General features: G+C 43.0%; 3 protein-coding genes across 3 annotated transcripts; all 3 read right to left on the bottom strand.

Annotated features, from left to right (window-relative positions):
- Positions 1-1239: 1239 nt before the first annotated feature.
- On the bottom strand, positions 1240-2913 carry LOC128721221 (mucin-5AC-like). The gene is made up of 2 exons (XM_053814949.1): positions 2823-2913; positions 1240-2747 (listed from the first exon to the last, which is right to left on the bottom strand). Exons 1-2 carry the CDS (start codon positions 2911-2913, stop codon positions 1240-1242), a joined length of 1599 nt encoding a protein of 532 aa, XP_053670924.1.
- Positions 2914-3902: 989 nt separating this feature from the next.
- Positions 3903-5881, bottom strand: LOC128721215 (mucin-5AC-like). Its single transcript, XM_053814942.1, has 3 exons — positions 5870-5881; positions 5340-5475; positions 3903-5260 (listed from the first exon to the last, which is right to left on the bottom strand). The coding sequence occupies exons 1-3, from the start codon at positions 5879-5881 to the stop codon at positions 3903-3905; spliced, it is 1506 nt and encodes a 501-aa protein (XP_053670917.1).
- Positions 5882-6354: 473 nt separating this feature from the next.
- On the bottom strand, positions 6355-9703 carry LOC128721209 (uncharacterized). Its single transcript, XM_053814935.1, has 3 exons — positions 9403-9703; positions 9247-9330; positions 6355-7133 (listed from the first exon to the last, which is right to left on the bottom strand). The coding sequence occupies exons 1-3, from the start codon at positions 9701-9703 to the stop codon at positions 6355-6357; spliced, it is 1164 nt and encodes a 387-aa protein (XP_053670910.1).
- Positions 9704-14647: the final 4944 nt, after the last annotated feature.

Raw genomic sequence — 14647 nt, 5'->3', positions numbered from 1 at the left:
GATTCCGAGCACAAAGAAAGCTTGTAAAGTCGATTGAAAAAGCTTGTTTCGATCCTCCACAGTTCTAAAATGTTCCCTTCCCGGCGGGGATCAGCACAAATTTTACGGAATTAGAAAAAGCAGACTTCGTGAAGTACCGCCGGGTAAGTGTTAGTGGAAATGAAATAAATGTCCTTTGGCTTTCTCCACATGCAATCTAACAAGTAAAGAGTATTCAATTAAGCAGGAACCGATTTTCAAAATAATACGCAGCAAAGAAAAAAATATTAAAAGTTTGACATTCATAATTATTATTACCTATTGTTGTAATTTTATTGTTTACTATACAGCTAATAATTTATATCAAACAAAAAAATTGTTTCTAATATTACATCCATCATTCTCAACAATTTTCACATACTCATGTTGAAAACAACCAATGGTTTTAAATAGTTTCACATTTTCGGCTTGTTGTCTAAAGATGATCATGGATTTATTTGACACATATAAGTTTAGTTTAACATATCCCATTCATGTGTTATTCGAGATGGCGTACTTATTTGGCCTTAATATGCAATCTAACGTAACCGATGGATCACGAAGACATAATATTAAACTGTTGATTGTAAGAAACTCGATTGATGGCGATGATACCGTAACGAGTGGCTACATAAATTAGAGACCGTCAGTATTGAGTCGTTTCATAATTGCATATTGTTTAAAATCCAATCGCTCCACTCGGTGTCGTTAAACAAATAACCAACTCTACGGCACGCCGTTTTTAAACTAAGCGGCGCCTCACGTTATATTTCGTCACAACCGGTGTCAATGCAATTGTCGACTCTTCGCCTGCATTGACACCGGACCAGAGAAGGCCAAGTGGCATGATAACATCAACCGAAGAGAGATCACACAACGCATCCAAACGCGCAAAGCAAACTAAGCTCGATCTGTAAAAGAACTGGTTTTACTAGCACGATGAATCAATATAAGAAAGTGGCCAAGTCCCTCGTTATTCGTCTAATTCTCTCTCTCTCTCTCTCTCTCTTTTGTAGTATATCAATGATGAGACGTTGATGTACCACAATTTTATCAGATTTTCAAAAAATCAACACATAAGTCGTATGGTTTTGGACATTTTTTTTTTGTTAAAAATTCATTCTGCCAAATAGGTCAACTTTTATTGCATGCCAATAATAAAAATTAAAACGCCAACTGTTCAGTCAAGATGAGGGTTAGATTTTCATAAATCTCAGTTGTTTATCCAGCAATTCCGAAACGTAAGCCACCGGTCAGACCACTCGTAAGTCCGCTCGTAAGGCCAGCTGTAAGTCCACCTGTTAGCCCACCTGAAAGTCCTCCTGTAAGACCGCCAGTAAGGGTTTTGGTAAGCCCGCTGGTAGCAGTGTTCGTAAGCCCACTTGTTAGGCCATTTGTAAGACTACCAAGGATTCCGCTGGTTCCTGAAAGAGCTCCTCCAATATTCACACCAGTATTGGTGGCTGCTTGCAGACCGTTAGTCAACCCTCCTACAAGCCCAGTAGCAACGTTGCCAAGCACGTTCGTTGCTGCACCAAGTACGTTAGTAGCTGTTCCTACGACTCCCCTTACGGCGGTGCCTGCAGTGTTAACTAGATTTCCTGCAGTATTGAGGACGTTACCAGCCGTATTGATTGCTGAACCTGCCAGGTTCAATCCGGTGCCCAGAAGTGATCCAATCGGACGGATCACAGTACCAGTGTTAAGTCCTGTTCCAATGCTTCCAATGCCAGTTCCTAGATTAATTCCTGCTCCGAATCCTGTACCAATGCTGCCAAGCCCTGTACCAAGATTGATGCCAGCTCCTGCACCGATTCCGCTCGAACCAATGCCAATGCCTCCACCGATGCTTCCGAGTCCTCCGATGCTTATTGCACCACCGATTCCAATACCACAAGCACGAGTCGTTGTTGCCACAGTAGTAGTGGTCGTAGTTGGGGCAGCGGTAGTAGTGGTCGTAGTTGGGGCAACGGTAGTAGTAGTAGTAGTTGGGGCAACAGTAGTGGTGGTGGTTGTTGGAGCAGCAGTAGTGGTGGTAGTTGTTGGAGCAGCAGTAGTGGTGGTAGTTGTTGGAGCACCAGTAGTGGTGGTGGTTGTTGGGGCAGCGGTAGTAGTGGTCGTAGTTGGAGCAACAGTTGTTGTAGAGATCAAGCTGTTTAAGATTTGAGTTAGCAAGGACACCACGGTAGGATCTGTGCCCACAACAGTGATGGTATTTCCATTCACAGTAATTGTAACAGAAATAGGAGCAGCCGTTGTAGTTGTTGTTGCGGCCGTGGTAGTCGTTGCAGCAGCAGTTGTAGTCGTGGTCGTTGGAGCGGCAGTTGTAGTTGTTGTGGCAGCGGTGGTAGCAGCAGTCGTGGCAACAGTTGTAGCTGCGGTTGTTGCGGCAGTAGTTGCTACAGTTGTTGTTGTGGCTGCAGTGGTAGCTGCTGTTGTAGCAGCAGTAGTTGCAACTGTGGTAGTAGTTGCAGCAGTAGTTGCAACTGTGGTAGTAGCTGCAGTTGTTGCTACCGTGGTTGCAGCAGTAGTTGCTGCAGTAGTAGCTGCAGTAGTAGCTGCAGTGGTTGCTGCAGTCGTGGTCGTTGCAGCAGTAGTAGCTGCTGTCGTGGTCGTAGCAGCAGTTGTAGCCACCGTTGTAGTAGCAGCTGCTGTTGTTGTAGTACTCTGCAACGATGCTACTATCGCTAATATTGTCGATAGGTCAGTCGATGCTAAAGTTATAACACCTAGAATAATATTCCAAAATTGTTCCGAATTATTTTTTTTTCGGTTTTTACTCACTTCTAACACTTTTCACTTACTTCCTCCAACATTTATCGATACCGTTTGGCTCGCGGCAGGGCCGGTGAGAAGACACACGGCTAGTATCAGAGTGGCCAAATAGTTCTTCATATTGATCACTATACGACCGCTGTAGAAAGATAGGTTCTGAATGTTTAAGGATCCAGACGTTCTTTATATACAAGTAATTTGGAGAAAAACACGTTCTTTACACTTAAATAACACGTGCTAAACAACGCGTTCGGCGATCGTCATTACTGACAATCAGATCCATTATACTCTTGTTTTGCACAATCTAGACAGTTGTTATAGTACGACTAATGAATGAAAAGTCATTATAGTCTCGATAACTGTTCGTGAAAATATACAATCCGATCACGTCAATAACGATGTACCGTCTTCGGCTGATCAGACCGTCGCCCTTACCGATCAGAACTCAATTTAAAGTACAATCAATTTCTTTTTAAACTATTATAAGCTGTTGTAAGGAGCAACTATTTTGGCATGAATACATGTGTTTTTAAAAAACTTGAGTTCGCACCAGAATAACAGGCGAACAAATTTCCTCAAAATTTTCTTGGAAGAATATATTAATATACATATGCATATTGATCGTACAATAAGATTATTCTTTCATATTAAGGAGTACGGATTATGTATGTGTTTGAGAGTATGTTAACAATCTATCTTTAATCTCTAATCTCTAATGATAAAATTGGTAAGCGTTTGTAGCGCCTGATAAATAAGTAAGTAATGAAAAAATAAAAATTAATATCTATGTATAAATGTAACACTTTTGCAATACGTGATCAAACCTATTTGCAATACTGTCAATATTTTCGTGTCTAACCTAATTCATTGCCTCTTTAGTGGAATATATAGTTATAAATTAATTTATCCACTGCAGATTGCACAGTGATATTTAACAAATGCTTGACTACGTTTTCCACACATTTTTCATAGTATAACGACGTTGGTTCTAATGTTTTATGACTAAAATTAATGAACCAATTTTTTTTTTTGCATGGATTCTTTATTTTTTCGATGCTCACATTATATTATAGAGATTGTATGGTCTCATTTGAACATATAATTTTTTTTCATCCCATGAAGCCGATTCCGGCACGTATTCCGCCACCGATACCAGCACCTCCAAATCCTCCACCAATCCTAGCGCCAGCATGCAGATGTCCACCTAAGCCGCTACCAATACTGCTGCTAAGTCCACCGCCAAGTCCCGCACTCAGTCCTGTATTCAGTCTGGTTGACAATAGACCTCCACTCAATCCACTGCTTAAACCAGCGCCAATTCCAGCGGCAGCATTGCTAAATCCTCCGAGAACACCATTGGCTACATTGCCGACAGCTCCAACAACATTTCCGGCCAAGTTTGCAGCAGAACCAACAACATTTCCGGCCAAGTTTGCAGCAGAGCCAACAACATTCAACCCAGTACCCACCAGAGTACGAGCTACGTTACCAACGGCAGGAAGGATTCCAAATCCTCCTACTTGTGGTACTCCGTATCCACCAATACCACCAATGCCGCCTCGGAGTCCCAATCCAAAACCTAACGGGCCAAGTCCTCCGATTATTCCGAATCCACCTCCTAAACCACCGATCGGAGGATGAGGATGTGGATGAGGATGACAAGGAATTCTTGTAGTAGTCGTTGCTACCGTGGTAGTGGTAGTAGTCGGAGCAACCGTAGTGGTCGTCGTTGTAGGAGCAGTGGTCGTTGTGGTTGTAGTAGCTGCCGTTGTAGTAGTCGTTGCAGCAGTCGTGGTGGTAGTAGCCGCAGTCGTAGTCGTTGTAGTCGGTGCTACAGTCGTCGTAGTTGTTAGACTCGCGATAATTTGAAGAATAACACTTACAAGGGAGTTGTTGGTGGAAGACAAGGTAACTGTGGCTCCGTTAACGGTAACAGTTACAGTGATAGGAGCGACCGTGGTAGTAGTAGTGGCTACAGTTGTAGTAGTCGTGGGTGCAACTGTGGTCGTAGTAGTCGTTGGAGCAACAGTGGTAGTAGTAGTCGTTGGAGCAACAGTGGTAGTAGTAGTCGTTGGAGCAACAGTGGTAGTAGTAGTCGTTGGAGCAACAGTGGTAGTAGTAGTCGTTGGAGCAACTGTAGTTGTAGTGGTGGCAGCTGTTGTAGCTGCAACAGTTGTAGTGGTAGCAGCCGTCGTTGCTGCAGTAGTGGCAGCTAATGTTGTTTTACCACCATTATTAGTTTTAGTTGCAGCAGCAGTCGTTGCAGCAGTTGTTGCTGCTACCGTGGTCGTTGCAGCTGTTGTTGCTGCTGCAGTCGTTGTAGCAGCTGCAGCCGTTGTTGCTGCTGCTACCGTAGTTGTGGCTCCGGCAACAGTCGTTGTGGCAGCTCCAGTCGTAGTTGACGACTGTAGAGCAGCTACTATTGCCAGAAGAGTGTTTATATCGCTCGAAGCGACAGTTATAATACCTGTTTTTTAATACGGGTTACGAGTTATTGAACAATTAATATTATACTTTAAAACACTCCCATCAAGTCCCATACTTACTTCCACCAACATTTATAGCTACAGTAGCTTGAGCCTGCACTTGATTGGTTAGCACACAGAGTGCAAAGGCAAATGTCAACAAAATGTTTCTCTTCATCCTTATCTTCCGTTCAAGTGCGGCACAAGATATTGAATGCTACAACGATTCTAGGATTAATTTTGCTTTATATACTAAACGCGCGAAAATAACCAGACAGCCATCTAAACAGACAAACAGCGGGAAAACAAACAACGTATTTTACATAGCTATTGGGCCGCAGTCTGCAGTGAACAATCAAAAGAAATGATTATCTACCGACCTTGAGCAATTGAACGATCGAAAATTGATCTTCCGTTCTATGAAAGATATTTATTGTCGGGTTTATTTCGAAAATGCGCATTACGTATATAGTATCAACAAAACATTTGGTTGTTGAAAGAAAATTCGTTGAACAATAATATTGCTACCATGTTTTCTATAAACTTAAACGTAGCAATGAATTATAATAAAATCTCATTGATTCTTGTACTTGCACGAAACATTAACAAACGTATCGTTTCATATTTTGAATATGAATAAATAGCTTAAAATATCGAACTAACATTTCAACAACAATTTTATCATTCAATGCTTGCTTTTACACTGACATTTAGTATACATTATAAGACCAGCATATCATTAAAATACATATTGAATGTAAGCTTATACGTAAAGATACGTTAATTCTCTTCACGAACAGAAAGAAGGGGAAATGTTCTTAGATACACCATTTTACCAAAGGCTTATGTTAAAGAAGAAATAAAATTACCAACAACTTGTTATTTCACTACAAGTACGTTGTTATTAAAGTTTTAAACAATGTATTTACATCTATGAAACCAATTGTCGAACGTTACAAAAATAGCTGTTTTTGTGCATACTCGAATTATTGTAAAACTATCATAGAAACAAGATCATCAAATAGAAATAGTGATATATTGAATCTACAACATGTTATGCTTGAATGCTCACATTTTATTTATTTTTTCCAATACCTCAACCAATCAGCCTTGCGTTGAGGCCGAGCCCAGCGCCCATTCCAATTCCACCACCCAATCCTACTCCTGCAGAGATACCCGCATTTGCTGTTCCTAGAGAATTGGCAGTGTTTGCAATTCCTCCAACTACATTGCTGATACCTTGACTGATTCCATTCACTATACCTCCAGCTACATTACCAATTCCGGTTACGATGCGTCCGGCAGCATTCAGCACTGGTCTGGCAATGAGACCAATAGGATTAACCACTGGCACTAGCGGTAGCACTGGTGCCGGTGTGTTAAAGGATACAAATGGAGCGACCGCTGGTCTGCCTACATGAACTCCTCCTCCAATTCCAAGGAATCCTCCAGGACCACCTAACCCAATTCTGCCTCCAAATCCTAATCCAAAAAACTCGTGACTATGATGGTGCCTGTGCCATGCTCGCGTAGTTGTTATCTTCAAGGTCGGGGACGCAGTTGTGGATGTTGTAGACGTGGTCGAAGATAACTGATTCAACAGCTGTGTCAGCAGTGTCAGTAAGGAAGAGTTGTTAGCCTCAACAATTATCGTAGTTCCATTGAAGTTAATCGTTATAGAGATGGAAACCGCAGAAGAGCCCGTTGTCGTGGTTCCCGCCGTGGTCGTTGTTGTCGAGCCTGCAGTAGTAGTAGAAGCTCCTACAGTTGTAGACGAAACAGTCGATGTTGATGCCACAGTAGATGTTGTGGTCGTAGCAGCAGTGGTTGTTGTGGTTGGACTAGCGGTTGTTGTTGCTACAGTAGTAGTTGTTGGAACTGCTTGCAACGCACGGACTACAGCTTGGATCGTCGTAATGTCGCTAGCATCCACTACTAAAATGCCTGTAACAAACATTGTACCTTAGTGACGACAAATATTTTCTCGCGGATCCATCGGGAATCGATACTCACTACCGCCGATGTTAAAACTGACGGTATGGGGAGAAGTTGTAGTCGTTGTTGGCGCTGCGGTCGTTGTAGTAGTCCCTACTCCTGCCAGAATGGGAATTATTGAAGGGACTGTCACTCCCAAGGTTGGTACCGTAACTCCTAGTGTTGGTACCGTAACTCCTAGTGTTGGGACTGTTACTCCCAAGGTAGGAACCGTAACTGCCAGTGTAGGCACTGTTACTGCCAAAGATGGCACTGTTACAGGCAACGTCACCGAAGGAATTGTAACGGCTGGCACGGAAACAGTCACGGGTGGAACGGTCACTGGAGCAACGGACACCGAAATAGGTCCAACCGTCACCGAAGGCACAGTAACAGGCGCAATAGATACCGCGACCGTCGGTACGGTTACAGCCAGTGTTGGAGCGACCGTTACACCACCGATCCCAAGTCCAACGCACAGGTCCCCGGTAAGGGCTAAAAGTGCCACGAACGTGGCGAAAATTAGGTTCATTTTGATATCTCCACTGCACTGCTGCAACTAAGTTAGAAATTTTGAGACACACCTCCCTTTTTATACGTCAACGCACAAGTACGCAAAAAGTATTTTTCTTTGCAAATAGCAGTCCTTCGGTTATAATCATTCACATTGTGTACATTCGCAACACGAAACAAATTGTACCACAAAAACAATTTTGCAAACATGAATGCCGGATATTTATTCACTGCAGAATATTTGCTTGGTGAAGCTATTACGGCAGTTCATTCTTTCAGGAAGTGTACCACCTTCTCTGCGTATCCCCGTAAGCAATTATTGAAGCTTAAAAATACGTACATGTAGATTGTACCTAGTTCGTCTCAACAGAAGGCAATGACCCATTCTATTTATTGCACAAACCAAATTCAATAACAAACCAATTTCATGGAATGATTTCTGAAATGCAGTACAAGAATTCGAAAAACAACAAATTTATATGTCACAAGGCACTATTGTACCACACAAGTAGCCACACAGGAAATCAATTTATAATTAAATTAAAAATTTAATTTTAAAAATCAATCGAACCTCCACTGGCATACGTGAGTTTTATAAATTTATTAAACGTGAAATTATTATGTATTTTGCAAGTGCGATAAATTCGAACAGCCTAAAAGTATGCTAAATATTCAACAACAAGCAAGTAAAATCCATTTGCATTTTACCTACGCCTTATCGTATATCAATAATTCACAACCATGACACATTAGCCTTAAGAAAAAAAAATAACACGAATACCACGAAAAATTTTTAACAAGGATTCTTTAATATATTGCAATGCATTTGAATATATCTTTTACTGACTGTATCTATTTTGACCAATACCAAAATGTACTCCGGCTACAACTCCGAATCCTGGCCTCACGCTTCTCACAGGAGCAATTGCAGCAACCGGTCTGGCAATAGCACGAATTATCGGCGAAGCAATTGCACGCACCAAGGGAAATAGTGGAATGCGTGGAAAAGCACCATTGACAGCATGTCCATGATGTTGCCGATCCCCATGATGTAAGTGGTGATCATGATGGTGATGATGAGAGCTTTCGTGGCTGTGAAAACGATGTCCTTGAGCTGAGGAAACAACATTCCCACCACGAGGACCAATTCCACGAATACAAGCTATCAATTTAGTAGTGCGTCTAGGTGGCGTAGTAGTAGAGCCTGATCCAATTGTAACGGCAGGGGAACTTACTCCTGAAGAGTAGCTGTTTAATATTTGCAACAAAATAGTCAGCAAGGACGAATTGCCCGACAGAAGTGTAACAGTTTGGCCATTAAGGGTGATTGTCAGCGTCCCGGTTGACATCCCGGAAGGCGTAGTAGAGCTAGATTGTGCTGCCAACGTGGAAGTGCTGCTAGCAACGCCAGTTACTGCGCTTCCGACAGTTGTGCCAGAGCTAGATGAACCGATTGTAGTGGTAACTATGGTCGAAGTTGGTGCCTGCGTAGTTGTCGCCATCGCTGCAGTTGTACTTGCAGTTTGCAGAGAAGCCAATATGGCAGTTATAGTGGCCAGATCACTCGAGGCGACCGTTACAATGTCTGTATTATGATAAGAATGATACCGACACAACTGTTAGCTTGGGTCGGTGTTGGCAAATGCAGAATACCTACTTCCTCCTATGTTGAATACCACTGTGTTTCCCGCAGAAGTACTGGATTTTGATGACGTGCTGACTGAAGTTGAAGTGCCTGCAACGGTAGTTGTTGGTGCAGTAGTTGCCCCTGCCGTTGTTGTTGAAATCAAAGTTCCAGTTGTTGTGGTGCCACCGGCTCCTCCTCCAATGCCAATAATGGAGGATGTTCCCAGAACGGTCACACCAATGCCACCAATAGTAACTCCCAACAACTGGCCATAGCTGGTTGGTAGCACATACAATATGACAGTCAGTACTGGCGTCAGGATCAACCGCATCGTGTTCGAGAGCAAGTTAACTACTGGGAAAACTTATTCTCGAAAACGCTCCGTTATATACTGACGGCAGCGAGTTATGCAGGGAGCACCAAAAGGGCATAGTTTTACCTCGGGATAAAAACACAATGGCATTTACTGTTTAAAACTCAACATGCGTCAATAAGGGTAGAGCAGACAATTTTTGAACAACAGAAGAGGATTAAGTGATATTTTTGTATAATTTTATTATCAATACCACTATTTGTTTCACGATGATTGCTAGCAAAAAAACCAAATGTGAGAGAAACTATCGTTTCATTGTTAATAGTTACTACAAGACTTCACACATTGGATCTGTTATATCCCATGTTAGGAAAGAACAAAGTTTTATAGAAAATTTACGCCAGAATCAAACAAACTCGAGATACATTTTCACTGTGATTGGTTCATTGGAATGAATCACCACATAGCCTAATATATAGCTCCACATAGCCTAATTGTGAAGGTCTAGATTCGATTGCGTGATTTCCTGACTATGTTGTACCTCACGCAATACGTCTGGCTAATAGTGTTTTATTTGCCCTAGGAGCGTAGCCATTGCACTTGCAAAATGACAAATCGTATTTTTTTGTTATACGCACAACATCCTATCCACAATTAAATTATTTCTTCTAACGAATCCGAGCCATTTTCATGGAACTCAAACAGGTACAGAAAGTGCTCGTACGAACTGATATCGCCCGAGCGTGTAGATCAGCAGGATATTTTCGCATCATCATTGAATCTGCATCTAATTTTTCAAGAACCTTTGGGATCTGAAGCCTCCACCAGGTCCCGTCGGTATTGGCATGCTTTCAAAAATGTATTATTTATTTGCATAATAGCGTTCAGGTCTACCTTGAAACTGGCAAGATGAAATTCCACTTTCATATGCTATCAAGAAAATTCACTATGAAATTGTTGGAATCGACTTTCGCATGGGATGTTTTAAGAGTCTCACTGACAGTTTGGTTACTCTCGAGCAGAATATTTTTTTTCACGGAACCGAAGAATATACTCTTTCAACTTTGAAAGAACACGATTTTTAATGGAACTCTCTAAGAGTCGTGCTCCAAAGGAAGCCAACCACTGCTAGTCTGAAGTGAACGTTAGTCATACATGAATAAAAAGCAAACCAATCGTATAAAACATCAACAGATCTCATACATGTACTCATACTGTTAATTCCGTCAGTCCTCCCGTAGGACTCTAACACATAAATTCGTAAAGCTCATATTATCCAAGTCTGGGTACAGTACGAACGTGGTATATATTCCATCTAATTGGAAACGTAGCATGCACGGTTTTTAAATTACAGTCAAAATTCCTTATTATATATTCATGGCAGTTTTCATTAGATTTTCCTCCCTCGTTGCTTTTTCGCCTTATCTCCGTTCGCTCTCCTTTGCTAGCCCTTCCAAGGGAAACTTCCTCGCATTTTACGCAATCTACTTCAGATCTTAATTTTAACTCGTTAAATGGGCTGTTCAAACTGTTCAGCAAGCCTCAATCATGCGAATTATTGCCATTTTACGAGCCTTACAAGAAAATCATTAATCGTTCTATTAAAATTTACGCTCTGTGGAGATGTTACTCATCGCCTCGTCAACTTCAAATTGAAATTCATCAGTCAAAGGAGTTTTTTTTTCTACCTCGCATCCGGCGGAACCGGAAAGCAAATCCCGGAAACAAGCAATCAAAACTGATATAAAAACAAGTAACCGTGTTTGACTCGTTCGTGATTGGCTTCGGATAACATAATCTAATCACTTCGATTAGCATGCTAACGGAAACAGAAACACCGTAGGAGGTACACCGTAGGTTCCACTTCTTCTTTGTACAAGTTTGGTATCGTTGTACAGGGTAAGGGCTTGAGACTCTGCAAAAATAAGGAATGAAATATTTCACGACGTACCGCCATCGATAATAACGTTATCGCCGGAGCTAATGCTTTTGACGAGGGGATGAAGCCTTATGGTGATTTATTGAAACGATGCGTCCTTGTTCGCCTCGCCTAGACTTCCGGCTTGTTTTCTCGATCAAAACTCTAAAGGGTCGCTGAATGTGTGCTCTAGATTGTATCAATCTACATAAAACATAGTCTCTTTCATTCGAGAATTATAAGTCCGCAACGTTCAATTGGTAATCAGTCGGTTTGGAAAATGGTTGATTACAAAAGAGGAACATTCTTCTCGCTTGTCTAGGGAAGTTAGATCAACCCTTCTTCATAGTGCCACAAAAATGGACTAAGTGCTGGATCGCATATCGCCCGACATTTCTTTTAAAATTATAGTAATGTTAACATAACATGAGAAGTGATAATGAACCTAAACAAAGCTGTTGAAACCTCTCACAACAACCTCACGATTTAAATAATACAAAATTGTAAATCAAACGAGAGAAGTAAAACAAACCAAATCTACTAGTTACTCTCTTTGTACTTACAGTTTCGTGTATGTCCAACAGAGTGCATGCCCAACAGAGTCTTCAACTTACCTGGAAAATGCAAATGAAATAAAAAGTTTTAGGCAGTTTTACTCATGTGCATAAATCAAGATTATGCGAAACTTTGAAGTAGTAACAAACAATAAAAATACATATTCGAGTGTATTCTGGCGTTATTCACGAAGAGAGTACCCGAACTCCCCAACAGGTGTTCTAAAATTTCTAAATGGAATTTTAAAATTTCACCAACTGCATGAATTATGCAGAAGCGAAGTTCCTTCCCACCGATTCGCTTACAGCAAACCATACCTTCTGCAATGCCAACGAGAAACTACAACTGCCACCGGGACAAAGATTTAAATATTCAAACCCAAAGTCGGTCAACCGTCGGGGCGGTCGCTCGTCAAAATTGCATCACCAATTTCGATGCCGTTTTGTAAAAACACTCCTTCCTACCACACTTTTACACACACCCGCGCATGGTCGATGAACAAACACTCTGGAAAAACACGCTTTTATTGGCTGAACGTTTTCCCGTGAGGCTCAGCCAGCTCGTAGAAAAGTTCGACCGTTCTGCGAGCTGGACAGGTTACGGTTTGTTCTCTTCCCGAGTGCTTCGGCTGCCACATTTGACCCTGGTTGGCTATTCCAGCTTAAGCAGTTCGTTGCAATACCAGCCAAAGAACGTAAGACGCGTACTACGACGAAAGGCGGCTTTTTTTGTTTGTTGCAAAAGCGGATATCGAGTTCTTCAAAATTCAGCCAACATCGCGCCGGTGGCCAGACAACTGCCAGACGAGCACTTAAAAAAGCATCCCAATGATGCTTCCAGTGAATTCTTACCATTCCATCACCCGGCCAAGAGAGCACGAAGTGGTGGTTTGCTCTATTTTTCGTTAAGGGTCCCTTTAAGTCCGCGGAACTTTTAGCTAACCCAAATACCGCATAACTGGCTGACATTCGAGCCCTCCCGAAGAAGTGTGCTATTCTGTGCCAAAGAGACGTGAGAGGTGAAGAAGATACCCTTCCCATGCCAAATTCCAGCAGTGGGTCATGCATTTCTCTCTGATATTAGATTCATGCACTGCGTTTTCAACGGACGCTCGCCTCACATTTTGTTCGAAGCCGTGGGCGCAATATTTTTGGCATCCGATCAGAAGGCGCCATCCGCGATGTTCCAGCCTGTGCGAGTGAACGAAATAGCTGAGAGCCAGCACACGAGAAAACCAGCTCCATTTCGCCAGCATCCTTCCCGACGTCATCAGATTAAGTCGGTGTTCTGCAAACGATGCTACCAAACATACGGTCGCGAACGCTTATATGCGAACTCCTCCATCAGAGCCCTCCCAATGCTGCCGACGGCACCAACCACCAGCCAGTTATTTCTTCCGGTCTGGAGTGAAGGAAAATTTTCCTGCTCGCCCTAATGCAGCACTCACCTCGACTCGATTGGCTAGCCGCTGCTAGAAGCGATACACAGCGCTGGCTCGCGTAGCTGTCCAGCATAAAATCAGCATTTGAAATGCGGCCAATATGCGAGAGTACACGTACACATCCGCCTTTTTAGACTGCACACCCACACGCCAGGAAGCTGGTGGCATGAGCGCAATCTAAGAGCGGCGATGTACGAAAAACTTCACCGAAAGTTCGCCAACTGAGTTCGATTCCGTTCGATCCCGAAGCGAATTGTTTTAATGCTGCATTCATCGCATGCCGCACGCGAGTTCTCCTCAATCCCACAGCTGCATCCTACTCGACCGTACGCCGGAAAAGGCGCATGAAATCGGTCGGAAAATGGATAAAGCCCCACAGCCGGCAATCGGTGAAGCATTGCCAATCGTTCCTTCGCTAACGAACAGATGCTGAAAGGAAGCCCTCGAACAAGCCCCGCCAGCGTGGCCCGGCTCGAGTGCGGGGATATCCTGCACTGCTTAATTTTCATCATACTTTTTCGAAACACCGGCTATTGTCTCCTCATTTATCAGTGCCGTTCCGCTTAAAAATCCTCTCCTACAGCACACGGGTGTACTACAAGCAGGCGCGGAAGCGTCACCGACAGCCTCCGGCACGTTCGACGGAAACGGTAGCTCGATTTCCGGTACACATACAATCAACACCGGAACCACTGGACACCGCTGGCCAATCATCTGCCGTTGCTGCACCGCATGCATTGCAGGAAGCAGAGGGACCAATCGCGCGGCAGTCAACGAATTGAGAGCGGGAAGCACACACAGGGACTGGTTCCGCTAGAGGAGATTATGCTGTACGAGGAGCAGAACGACCTGCATGGAAATTGCACGGAAAGCGCTCATCGAGGGCATCGCAACGCCATCCATTGCATTGGTCGCGGTACGGGCAGTCTCGGATGTCTCATGCCTGACTGCACCAGGATCTGGAGCAGAACGATACACCGATCCCCAATCAGAATTCGGAAGCGAAAACACGTGTATGTTCTTGACGTACATACCTCTGGTTGCCCGC

The sequence above is a fragment of the Anopheles nili genome, chromosome 2, assembly GCF_943737925.1.
Source record: "Anopheles nili chromosome 2, idAnoNiliSN_F5_01, whole genome shotgun sequence".
NCBI classification, from domain to species: Eukaryota; Metazoa; Arthropoda; class Insecta; order Diptera; family Culicidae; genus Anopheles; species Anopheles nili.
The sequence above is the reverse complement of the archived record's forward strand: the minus strand, read 5'-3'. Positions and strand labels throughout refer to the sequence as shown.

Coding starts and splice junctions, on each gene's coding strand:
- LOC128721221 (XM_053814949.1), bottom strand. CDS start 2,913: ATGAAGAACTATTTGGCCACTCTGATACTAGCCGTGTGTCTTCTCACC. Junction 2,748..2,822: donor ATCGATAAATGTTGGAGGAA/GTAAGTGAAAAG, acceptor ATATTATTCTAG/GTGTTATAACTTTAGCATCG.
- LOC128721215 (XM_053814942.1), bottom strand. Junction 5,261..5,339: donor AGCTATAAATGTTGGTGGAA/GTAAGTATGGGA, acceptor ATTAAAAAACAG/GTATTATAACTGTCGCTTCG.
- LOC128721209 (XM_053814935.1), bottom strand. CDS start 9,703: ATGCGGTTGATCCTGACGCCAGTACTGACTGTCATATTGTATGTGCTA. Junction 9,331..9,402: donor GGTATTCAACATAGGAGGAA/GTAGGTATTCTG, acceptor ATCATAATACAG/ACATTGTAACGGTCGCCTCG. Junction 7,134..9,246: donor TGCAAGTACAACTGCAGCGA/TGGCGACAACTA, acceptor TGCAAGCAGTTC/CAACAACTACTACTGTAGCA.